This window comes from Nothoprocta perdicaria, unplaced genomic scaffold (genome assembly GCF_003342845.1).
Source record: "Nothoprocta perdicaria isolate Ctin4 unplaced genomic scaffold, notPer1 scaffold_419, whole genome shotgun sequence".
In the NCBI taxonomy this organism is placed as follows: Eukaryota; Metazoa; Chordata; class Aves; order Tinamiformes; family Tinamidae; genus Nothoprocta; species Nothoprocta perdicaria.
The window spans coordinates 238,771-249,496 of NW_020455665.1; the positions used below are offsets into that span (position 1 = coordinate 238,771).

Below are 10,726 nucleotides of genomic sequence, written 5' to 3' on the forward strand. Positions count from 1 at the left end.
AGGGTCCCCCTCCCGGAGTGTCCCCGCCCCGCAGGGTCCCCGCGGGCGGCTCCGGGGGCTCCGTTACCCCCCGCCCCGGCCGGGCCTCCCGCCGCCCTTCCCCCGCTGCCCTGCCCGTTCGCGGCGGCCGTTCCGGCGCGTCGCGGGGCCGGCGCGGTGACGGGCGCCGCTCCCGCAGATGCCCCACTCGCGGCGGTACCGCTCGTCGGAGCGCAGCAGCCGCGGCAGCTACCACGAGCGCTACCGGGGCCGCAAGCACAAGCGGCGGCGGACGCGCTCCCGGTCGAGCAGCAGCGAGCGCGACCGCCGGCACCGCCGGGACGACAGCTACCACGTCCGCTCGCGGAGGTGAGTGCCCGCCGGCGGCGCCCGCGCGGCCCCGGCGCCCGCACCGTGCCCGCCACAACCCCCCTCCTTCCATCCGTCAGCTACGACGACCACTCGGCGGACAGGAGGGCCTACGAGCGGCGCTACTGCGACGGCTACCGGCGCAACGACTACAGCCGCGAGCGCGGCGAGGCCTACTACGAGCCCGAGTACCGCCACTCGTACGAGTACCGCCGCTCCCGCGACCGCGACGGCAGCTACCGCAGCTGCAAAAGCAGCCGGCGTAAGCACAGGCGGAGGCGGCGCCGCAGCCGGTCCTTTAGCCGCTCCTCATCGGTGAGTACCCGCTGTGCTGGGCCGCCCGCTAACCTTTCTCTCGCAGGTGGCGAGCTGGGTGAGTAGAAAACCCCCTTTCTGTGGCGCGCTCGGAGCGGAGCCGCGGAGCGGCCTCCCGGGTGTCTCTCCGGCGCCGCTGCAGGGCACCGGCCCCGTCTCGGTGACCGGTGAAGGGAGGGCACGTGTGCCCGGCGAGGCGGCCCGTCCCTTGCAGCCCRCGGCTCCTCCGTCCCCGCCGAGGGCCGTTTTCGCGCTGCCGGAGCCCGCGGCAGGAGGGCAGGACCCCCGGGGGGGGCTGCGCGTCCCTGTTGCGGGGCGGCCGCCCCGCGTGGCGGCGGGTCGGTGTCCGCGTCGGAGCAGGATCCCCCGCGTGGGCCCGGCTCACCTGGGGTGCCGCGGGGCGGCCGGCCCCACTGGCCGTGGCGGCCCTGCCTTCCTCTTCTGGCTCTTGTGCTCTTCTCGCTGCCGTTCGGCGAGCCCCCAGGCACGCGGTGCGCTCGGCGCGTGGAGCTTTTGGTGCCGTCCGCTTCGCCCGCGCTGCCTCCGGGGCCGGGAGTGGGGGATCAGGTTCCAAGGCCGCTCCTGGTGCTCCCGAGCAGGGGGGACTTTAGTGGCAAAGCAAAGGCAGGAGTTTTCTCTTCTCTGGCATAAGTCTCTTACCTGACTCATCTCACGCTGTTCCCTGTTGGGCCTCTGCTTCTCTCCTGGAAGTTGCCCTTCCAGGAGCAGCTTCTCTGGGGGAGGGCCTAGGAAGGAAGGTCACGTCTGTCCCCAGGCAGCCTGGGAGCTCTCTCTGCTTCTCGATGGATCCTTGTGCCAGGAGTTGCTTCCAAAATCTCTCGGTCCGTCTTCCCGCGAGCCTCGGGGCCGGGGGAAGCCACAGCGGGCGGTTGTGGAGCGGGACGGGGGAGCCCGCCCGGGGCTCCCTGGCTGCAGCGCGGAGCTGCCCTTCCTCCCCGAGCCCCCGTTAGCAGCAGGAGCAGCTCGGCCCCTGTTCCGGCCCCTGTTCTGGCCATCTCTGCTCTCACACTGGTTCGGGTGGGGCTGTTTGTAGCTTTTTATTTTTCTTTTATTTTTCTTTTCTTTTTTTTCTTTTTGCTACAACGAAAAGCAAACTGTTTTTTTTTTTTTTCTTTCTTGAGCTAGTGTGTTGTATCTTGACATGTTCCCTTGCAATATCCCTATCGTTATATATTCCTCTGTGCCGTATGAATTGGCTGGGAATCTCCTCCTGCAACCCCTCCTCAAACAACCATGTGAATTTCCAAACCACCCAATGCGTGACGCTGGCTGCTGCGCTGGTTTGAAAATCTGATTGGTGAATGATGAATTCCCGGTCTGCCTGGGCCAGCAGCGGAGTCGACAGAGCAGCAGAAGGGCCAAGAGTGTGGAGGACGACGACGAGGGGCATCTGATCTATCGCGTCGGCGACTGGCTACAAGAAAGATGTACAGCCAAATCGTAACATAATTTAGCTCTCTAGTTAAGCTCCCATCGCAGTCGCAGATCTGTCTTAYCTTTCTGTTCCATTTTATTTTCATTGTTTATTAAAGAGAAACCCTCTCCTTTTCCTTCCCCTTTTGTTAAAGCTACGTTTATATTTTGCATTGTTACTGAAGTGGCAGGGACGTAGGGCAGCTGCCTTGCGCAGCCGGTGCCAGCCTTCCGCTGCTCCGCTCTCCCGAGCTGTGTGCAGGTTAGGTGCTGCACTGCGATGCATTCTCCTCTGCCTCGTGTACGCGCTGCAGCCAGGTCGTGCGCAGCCTCTCATGGGCCTTTCTCTTGCTCTCTCTCCCTCCCAGATGAGATTATTAGCACCTTAGGGGAAGGCACGTTTGGCAGAGTGGTGCAGTGCGTCGATCACCGCAGGTACGCCTGCTCGCGTGGGGCGAGCAAGGGACCGGCGCGGCTTGAAGTAGATTTTCTTGTTTAGTRGGGGAACGTGGGTGGAAGTGACTCTCTGCTGCGCGCTCATCTTGTGCTCCCCTCCTGCGTCTGCCCAGGGGTGCCGCACGCGTTGCGCTCAAGATCATCAAGAACGTGGAGAAGTACAAAGAGGCTGCCCGGCTGGAAATCAACGTGTTGGAGAAAATCAACGAGAAGGATCCTGAGAACAAGAAGTGAGTGTGTCCTGTGGGCCCACGGGGGAGGAAAGGGCTCCTGGCGCCGTCGCGAGGGTGGAGGAGAGGATCCTTCGTCACAGCTGGTTTTGGGGGCGCGTTGGCTTGCTGTGGGGTGTGAACCAGGGAAGCCCAAGCCGGGTGCAGGGCTCACAGCACTCGGAGCGCCGGTGCGGATCTGCCTCTCATTGGAATTTCTTTCTCTCAGTCTCTGTGTCCGGATGTTTGACTGGTTTGACTACCACGGCCACATGTGCATCTCCTTTGAGCTGCTGGGGCTCAGCACCTTCGATTTCCTGAAGGACAACAACTACCTGCCTTATCCCATCCACCAAGTGCGGCACATGGCCTTCCAGGTGTGCCAGGCTGTGAAGTGTAAGTTCCCTCCGCTGCTCCATGACTTTGGTGTCCACGCGGCTCCCGGGCCTTCCTTGTTCTTGACCCGATTGCACCAGTCCTCATGCTCCTGTCTAAACATCTGGGCCTTGGCTGGCTTCCCTTTTTCCACCCATCCAAAGATGTGGGGCTAAAGTGGTACCAATGGGAGCGAAGTGAGTGGGGCTGGGTGTGCGCAGCCCCGCTTTGCTTGCAGCCCTTGACCCTACCTCTTCTTGCCTCCTCAGTTCTGCATGACAATAAACTCACTCACACTGACCTCAAGCCTGAGAACATCCTCTTTGTGAACTCGGACTACGAGCTCACCTACAACCTGGAGAAGGTAACAAAACTCCTGCGTTTTGGAGCCGTGGGTGGTTTGGGGTCCCTGACCTCAGCAGCGCATGGGTGCAGTCACAAGGTGGCCCTGGGAGACGCAGGGTTGGAGCGATTATGTCCAGCCGTTGGTTCGGCGTCCCCACTGCGCGAGCTGCCTGTGCGGTCGCTAGCTGAGCTGTAGAGACCTCGGGGTGATGGTGTGAGTGGCTTTGGGCACAGGGCCGCGTACAGGAGCGGGTGCCAGCCCTGAAGGTGCCCTCCAAAGCAGAGCCCTCCTTTGTCCCCTCGTGCTTAGCCCGCCCGGTGAAACCCCTCAGTAACTGGTATCACCTTCCCTCTCAAAGAAGCGAGATGAACGGAGTGTGAAGAGCACAGCCATCAGAGTGGTGGACTTCGGCAGTGCCACCTTTGATCATGAGCATCACAGCACGATTGTGTCGACCAGGCATTACCGGGCCCCAGAAGTCATCCTGGGTAGGTACCACGGGCCTGGGCTGCCAGTGGGGGCYGGCGTTCGCCCCGAGGCCATCGGGCACGGCCTGCGGGTTGAGMAGCAGTTGCCCCGCGTCATTCAGTAGGTGTCTGGGCTCCCTGTGCGGGTGAGAAGGGCTGTACGGGAACGCGCTCGACGGTGTCATTTTGTGGGAGTGCCAAAGACCTGTAACTCAGCGCCTTGGCATCGTAGGCAGCTGGGCTGTGCGCTGCCGCCTCGCGTCGGAGCAAGTCTTTTTTTTCAGCTGCTTGTTTGCTTTTTACAAGGGGGAGGAATGGGGAAGCCAGGGCGGTAACTGATCCTTTCTTTAAAACGCCTTTGTCTTTTAGAGCTTGGCTGGAGCCAGCCCTGTGACGTGTGGAGCATCGGCTGCATCATCTTTGAGTATTATGTGGGTTTCACCCTGTTCCAGGTGAGAACCGGGCGCTGCGTGGCCACCTCACAGCTGGTGGAAGAGGAATCCCGGCTGTCTCCAGTACAGCCAGGAGCCCCCGGGACCCCCTGGAGACCCCTCCATCCCTGCAGTTTGGCAGTGATGCCCCAGCGCTGGCCAGCAAGGGATCCTGAAACGGGGGAAAACCTGGGGCTGGAGAGTAAAACTAAGGAAACCTGTCCCATGCCCCTCCTTTGCATTTATTTTCCTCAGACACATGACAACCGGGAGCACTTGGCCATGATGGAGAGGATCTTGGGGCCAATTCCTTCTCGGATGATCCGGAAGACGAGGTGAGCAAGGCTTGGCTGGGCACTGCAGGCTTACCGGCTCTTCCTAGCTTCCTACTGGAAATAGTGGTCCTCTTTGGAGGGCACAAGCTTGGAAGCAGCCTCTGGAGTCATCCAGGCTACTGCGGAACGGGGCTGTCACGCCGAGCTGCTTTGTGTTCCATCCTCTCTGCTATAACCTGTTGCCACCTCTCATTGCGTTGGCAGGAAACAGAAATATTTCTACCACGGCCGCCTGGACTGGGATGAGAACACCTCCGCGGGCCGCTACGTCAGGGAAAACTGCAAGCCGCTGCGGGTAAGGCAGGGTGGGCAGGAGCGCCCGCTTTCCTCCTTGCCCAGGCACCAGCCCCGGTTCTGCAGTGGTTGGCGTGGGCTGCGAAGAGGTTCAGAACGGTGTTTCCTAGAGGTCTGATGTAAACTGGGAAGGTGGCAGCAGCCTGAGCTCAATCTGAAGGGCAGGAGGAGGCTTGAAGTGCTTGGGAGGGAGGGCGGGATGTGGAAAGGGGGTTCAGCACTTGTTGCAGTGCTCCCAGGRCTAGGAGCAGCGAGGGTCTAGGCAAATCCCCCTCTCCTAGCTCAGCCGTTCACCCCGACCGCTTCCCTCCGTCTCCCCCAGAGATACCTCACCTCGGAGGCCGAGGACCATCACCGCCTCTTCGACCTCATTGAGTGCATGCTGGAGTACGAGCCGTCCAAGCGCATTACCCTGGCCGAGGCCCTCAAGCACCCCTTCTTCGACATGCTGGAAGTGGAACCAAGCACAAAAATGTGGGACTCTAGCCGGGACATCAGCCGGTGACGCCACAGGTGCCAGCCTGCCCTCAGATTCTAGCCCCCGTGGAGGCCTGTGTGATTTCTATTCAGACACTTGGTGCTTTTTTTTTTTTTTTTTTTTTTCTTTTTTTATATATATATATATATACATAAAAGAATTCCCTGGACATGTTTGTAAAGCTGTTAATATGTGAGATACTGTAAATAGCCCATATTCTATATYGGCCTCTGAGCACCAAAGGGCCAACCTTCTGCTGTTGCTGCTGCCATTCTCCCCGGGCRAGGGGGCCTCGTGTGTCCATGCTGTAAATACCTCTGTTCACGTGTTGCTTTGTCTCTGGTTCGCTCCTGCCGCCACCGCCTCGGTGTAAATACTCCAGGATTCGGCTCTCTGTAGCTTCTCTCTTTCCTTGTAAGTTATGGAACTGGTGGGACTGCATGGGAATTATTTTTTGGATCAATGTCATAGCCCATCCCCACACCAGAGTTTTATAAGAATTTTGTACAGTCTTTGTGAAAAATAAATATGAAGTGAATAAACCTTTGGTCCGTGGAGGCTGTTTTAGCCTCCTCGCTGGGCTGGGCTCTGGTGCCCCGGGCGCCCAGCTGGCACCCGCCTGTTGCAGGTCCCTCGGGAAGGGGAGGCAGCCCCAGCCCCGCGCTGGCTGCCACGCGCCGCTCTGCTCAGCYGGGCGCTGGGAGGAGCAGGAAGGAAGCTGCTTCCCGGCCCCTCGCTGGCAAAACCTGCTCTATCCGCCTGTACCCATCCCGCGGCGCCTCCTCGGAGCTGCCCTTGGCTCCCAGGGTTGCAGCTACATCTGGGATACATGCAGGGCCAGCAGGTTTTGCTGTGTGTAGGCAGAGGTGGGAAGATRGGAAACCTGCAGCACGTCCAGCTGGTGGCAAAGGAAGAGCAGGGGGGCGTCAGGAGGATGAGAGCGGCTGCGGGCGGCTCTTGGGAAGCCGAGGGCCACGTGGCTGCATCAGCTCTGAGGAACGTCTGGAGTCAGCTGCCCGACAGGCTCTTCCAGCGGCCCCAAACGGCCGCCTGCAGCTTTGCGCTCCTCCCAGCTGGGGCTGCGGCCCTGCTTTGGACTCTGCTCCCACGGAGCAGCCGAGCAAGCGGCCGACTTTCCGGGAGCAGCACGGCCAGCGCCCACCGGGAAGAGTCTCCTTGGGGCCGGCAGCGGACGTGCGCGGAGCAGCTTAGCGCCGGGCGCCTGCACCATCTGCCGCCCTCGCCCCGAGGGATAAAGGACGAGAGCAGCTTCACCTGGGCGGGGGGTGAGACCCCCGGGGTGACATTGAGTCATTTTCATGTGCTTATGATCTGACTGTAAAGAGCTTAGGCTGCAGCTTTAATCTGCCCTATTGCTCGGGCGGGCAGCGCGGCTCCCAGGAAGGCGACGTGGCCGCGGGAGCGGAGGGAAGAGCAGCTGCCGCCAGCCCCCGGGTGAGCGGGTTGAGCAAGTAACTTGCCTGGGGTTGGGCCCCTCGGGCGTTACAAGGAGGAACAGCATCCTGGTGTCCMAAATCTGAACTGGCAGCCTTCAAGGACCCGGCGTTGAGTGTGGCTTGAGGCGCCAGCTGGCCCGGCTGAAGTGGAAGTGAGTAAATTTGGGTGCATGTGACATCATAAATCTCTATTCGGGGCTAAAGAAGGTTTTTCTGTGAGAGAGGCACAATTGCTGCTAAGTCCTGGGAGCTGGGATCTAGATAAGCAGGGAGAGACTGTCCTGGCGTGGCGGTCCTGGGGATGCTGAGGAGCTGGGGGGGTCAGCATGGCTGGGAGTGGGCGGAATCGGCTAAATCCTCTAAATAATGGGGCCAAGAGATGCAAAAAAGAACTGCCCAAGCTGCTTCTCGTGCCAGAGCAGAGGCAGAGAAATCCCTGCAATGCCCAGTGGATGCTTCAGGGGTGGTGGGAGGCAGCGTTTCGCTCCCACAGCTGCTGCTGCTCCTGCCTTTTCCGGGCCAGGGCCTCTAGGAGCCCAACTTGTCCCGTCCTCAGGTCCATGGAGGCGGCGCTGAAGTGGCTCGCGGGGGTCCCGCTGCAGCAGCTGCTCTGCTGCGGCTCCGCCGTTCTCCTGGAGGACGCGGCCCGTCCCGAGCTGGGCGCGGGGGAGCAGCCGCACGAGCAGAGAAGCCTGGAGGAGAAGTGAGGACCGCGGCAGGCRCCGGCGGGCACCGGGAGCTGTGCTCCGAGCGGCCCGTCGCCCTTCCAGGCAGAGGCGGGACGAGTTCTACGCCGCAAGGAAGGCCGAGCGCGCGGAGCTGCGGAGCCGCCTGCGGGAGAAGTACCGGCTCCCGGCGGTGAGGGGCCGGCAGCGGSGGGAGGCCCCTTCCGGTAATGACGGGTCCTCGCTGCTCACCCTGCCCCCTGTTCCCTCGGCAGAGCCAGGTTGACCGGCAGCAACTGGCGGCCTTCAAGGGGAGAGCGGGCGCCGCGCGGTGTCGCCGCTGACCGGCCGCTCCGGCCCCGGTACCGGCCGGCGCTTGCGAGGGGCGGCGGCGAGGCCTAGGCCGCACTGGGCCGCGTTGCCATGGGGACGCGCTCCCGGCGTGCACCGCGCGTTTGGAAGCAGGGTGGGGCTGCGTTTCCCGGCGTGCACCGCGCGCTCGCAGCGGGGCGAGTAGGCGGGGCGGGAAGGGCGGAGCCCGCACGTGACGTTGGGCGGGGCTACGGGCACGCGTCACGTGCCCACCCTCCCCGCGCGCGCGTGCGCACAGCACCCCCTGCGGCGGGGGGCTTCCCTCGCGCCGCGGGGGCCGCCCGTGACGTCGCTACGGCGGCGGCCAATCGGCGGCGGCCAATCGGCGGCGGCGCGGCGGCGGCAGCCAATCGGCGGCGGCGCGGCGGCGGCGGCGGAGCGGCGCCGCCATGGCCGATCCCGGTAACCCGTTCCAGGTGCGCGGCGGCGGCGGCGCGGCCTAGTCCAGCCCTGCCGCTGCCTGTCCCGCCTCCTGTCCTTGTCTCGTTCCGTCCCCGCTCCCCGTCCCTGTCCCCGGTCCATGTCCCGCGCCTGGTCCCCCCTCATCTCCCACCGTCTGCCCCGCAGGACCCCGCCGTGGCGCAGCATCGGGCCGGCCCCGAGTATGCGACGCTGGACGTGTACAACCCCTTCGAGGGCCCCGGGGTAAGGCGGCACCGGCACCGGGCACCGGGCACCAGCACCGGTGCAGCCCCTCATCGCCGCTTCCCCCTTGCAGCCGGTCCCGCCGTACCAGCCGCCCCCGGCCGCCGCGCCGCCCCCGCGGCGGCCGGGCCCCGCCGAGCCCAAGAACTACGGCTCCTACGGCACGCAGGTACCGGGAGCGGCGGGCGGCAGCGCGGCGCCGCCGGCGGCAGCACCGGCTCACGCGCCCGCCCCACAGGCCTCGGCGGCAGCCGCCACGGCCGAGCTGCTGCGGCGCCAGGAGGAGCTCAACCGCAAGGCCGAGGAGCTGGACCGGCGCGAGCGGGAGCTGCAGAGCGCCGCGCTCGGCTCCGGCGCCGGTGAGCACCGGCACGCGGCGGCGGCGACGGCGGCACCGGCCTCCCGCTCAGCGCCCTCTCCCCCGCAGCGAGGCTCAACAACTGGCCGCCCCTGCCGTCCTTCTGCCCCGTGAAGCCCTGTTTCTACCAGGACATCCCCGTGGAGATTCCCGCCGACTTCCAGAAGACGGTGACCACCATGTACTACCTGTGGATGGGTGAGCGCCGGGCGGGGGGCGCCGGGGGCGCCGGTGCCGCCCGCGCCGCCTGACGCCCGCCGCCGCAGCCAGCACCATCGCGCTCTTCCTCAACTTCCTCACCTCGCTGGCCTGGTTCTGCGTGGAGCCCTCCCACGGCTCCGGCTTCGGCCTCTCCATTCTCTGGGCTCTGCTCTACACGCCCTGCTCCTTCGTGTGCTGGTACCGGCCCATGTACAGGGCCTTCAGGTGGGAACCGGGCACCGCGTCCTGCCCGTGCCGGGCCGCGACCGAGGCTCCGGCGCCGTCCCCTCCGGCAGAGCCGGCCTGACSGCCCCTCTCTCTTCCCGCCAGGAGCGACAGTTCCTTCAACTTCTTTGTCTTCTTCTTCGTCTTCTTTGCCCAGAACGTCGTGTACGTGCTGGAGGCCATCGGCATCCCCAACTGGGGCTTCAGGTAGGAGCCGGGTCGGCCGTGGGCACCGTGGGGACCGGCCGGCGGCGGGAAGCGGCTCGCGGGGGCAACCGCCTCTCGTGCCGCAGCGGTTGGGTCTTGACCTTCATCGCGCTGAGGAAGAACACGGCCGTGGGCGTCATGATGGTCCTCGTGTCCGTGTTCTTCACGGCCGTGGCCGTGCTGGGCATCGTCATGCTCAAGAAGGTGAGGGAGGCGCCCGGCGCCGCGGGGCCGGAACCGGGGGCCGCGGCGGGGCCCTGAGGCCGCCGCTCTCCGCAGATCCACTCGCTGTACCGCCGCACGGGCGCCAGCTTCCAGAAGGCGCAGGAGGAGTTTGCTGCCGGCGTCTTCTCCAACCAGGCGGTGCGCACGGCGGCGGCCAACGCGGCGGCGGGCGCTGCCACCGGCGCCTTCCGCGCGCCCTAGGCCCAGCCCTAGGCCCGGCTCTAGGCCTGGCCTTGGCCCCGCGCTGTGCCTGGCCCGCGGCCCCTCAGCCTGGCCAGGAGGGGCCCGAACGCGGCCGCCGCTCCTGCCCCCGTGCTCGCCATCCCCCCGGAGCCGGCGGGAGCGGCGGGATGGGCGTCGCGGCGGCCGAGCTCCGGCGCCCGCTGTGGAGGAGCGGGAATCTCCTCGGATCTGTGATCCGCCCGCGGGGCTCCCCATGTCCCGCTCGCTCCCGCGGCRCCCGGGACTCGCGCGACTCCTGGCAGCCTTTGCTCCCCCGTGCCCCGCGGCGGGGCCGGCCCCTGCGCCAGGCGGCTCTCCGTGTCCCCACGGGGCTTGCTCCGACGGGCCGGGATGCGCCGGCCCCGCGGCTCCGGCTCTTCCCGCTGCTCCCRCCGGAGCGGGCGCTGCCATCCTGGGGGCGCGGGGGCCGCAGCCCCCTCCTGCACTGGGCCCCCCTTGTCCCCACCCGCTGCTGTGCCAACCGCCCCGGCGGCTTCCCCTTTTATTTAAGGAATAAAGGAAATTGTGTCCGGCTGCGCGGCTCCTCTCCGGCTCGGGATGGACGGAGGGGCTCGGGGCGCGTGGGACGGGGCTTGGGGCTGGAACGGGGGCTCGGGGCGGATCGAGGGGCTCGGGCCCGGCTCGGGGTGTCGGTGCCGGC

At 65.2% G+C, this 10,726-nt stretch overlaps 3 protein-coding genes across 4 annotated transcripts in view; all 3 read left to right on the forward strand.

Moving 5' to 3' along the window:
• Window positions 1-178: 178 nt before the first annotated feature.
• Window positions 179-6,030, forward strand: CLK2 (CDC like kinase 2). 2 transcript variants are annotated; one of them, XM_026045928.1, is made up of 12 exons: window positions 179-348; window positions 429-663; window positions 2,015-2,111; window positions 2,466-2,532; window positions 2,667-2,783; window positions 2,992-3,158; window positions 3,407-3,501; window positions 3,842-3,971; window positions 4,320-4,402; window positions 4,637-4,716; window positions 4,921-5,011; window positions 5,333-6,030. In XM_026045928.1, exons 1-12 carry the CDS (start codon window positions 179-181, stop codon window positions 5,513-5,515), a joined length of 1,515 nt encoding a protein of 504 aa, XP_025901713.1. In that variant the 3' UTR covers window positions 5,516-6,030. The 2 variants fall into 2 exon arrangements, with proteins under 2 accessions (XP_025901713.1, XP_025901715.1); XM_026045930.1 differs by having other exon boundaries at window positions 2,018-2,111; window positions 5,333-6,001.
• Window positions 6,031-7,505: 1,475 nt separating this feature from the next.
• Window positions 7,506-10,044, forward strand: SCAMP3 (secretory carrier membrane protein 3). The gene is made up of 10 exons (XM_026045962.1): window positions 7,506-7,648; window positions 7,716-7,803; window positions 8,550-8,627; window positions 8,701-8,796; window positions 8,866-8,986; window positions 9,055-9,183; window positions 9,252-9,411; window positions 9,517-9,618; window positions 9,705-9,822; window positions 9,898-10,044. Exons 1-10 carry the CDS (start codon window positions 7,506-7,508, stop codon window positions 10,042-10,044), a joined length of 1,182 nt encoding a protein of 393 aa, XP_025901747.1.
• Window positions 10,045-10,193: 149 nt separating this feature from the next.
• FAM189B (family with sequence similarity 189 member B) overlaps window positions 10,194-10,726 on the forward strand; it is a 5,453-nt gene continuing 4,920 nt past the window's right edge. The window contains exon 1 of the mRNA XM_026045963.1: window positions 10,194-10,256. Coding sequence (XP_025901748.1) covers window positions 10,194-10,256 — 63 coding nt within the window. The remainder of the gene's footprint in view (window positions 10,257-10,726) is intronic.

What these genes read in the sequence shown, in the direction of transcription:
- CLK2 (XM_026045928.1), top strand. Translation starts at nt 179, where the DNA reads ATGCCCCACTCGCGGCGGTACCGCTCGTCGGAGCGCAGCAGCCGCGGC. An exon ending in AAGGATCCTGAGAACAAGAA is followed by an intron (nt 2,784 to 2,991) that starts GTGAGTGTGTCC and finishes TCTTTCTCTCAG; the next exon opens with TCTCTGTGTCCGGATGTTTG. An exon ending in GGCCCCAGAAGTCATCCTGG is followed by an intron (nt 3,972 to 4,319) that starts GTAGGTACCACG and finishes TTTGTCTTTTAG; the next exon opens with AGCTTGGCTGGAGCCAGCCC.
- SCAMP3 (XM_026045962.1), top strand. Translation starts at nt 7,506, where the DNA reads ATGGAGGCGGCGCTGAAGTGGCTCGCGGGGGTCCCGCTGCAGCAGCTG. An exon ending in CAGAGAAGCCTGGAGGAGAA is followed by an intron (nt 7,649 to 7,715) that starts GTGAGGACCGCG and finishes TCGCCCTTCCAG; the next exon opens with GCAGAGGCGGGACGAGTTCT. An exon ending in ACGGCTCCTACGGCACGCAG is followed by an intron (nt 8,797 to 8,865) that starts GTACCGGGAGCG and finishes CCCGCCCCACAG; the next exon opens with GCCTCGGCGGCAGCCGCCAC.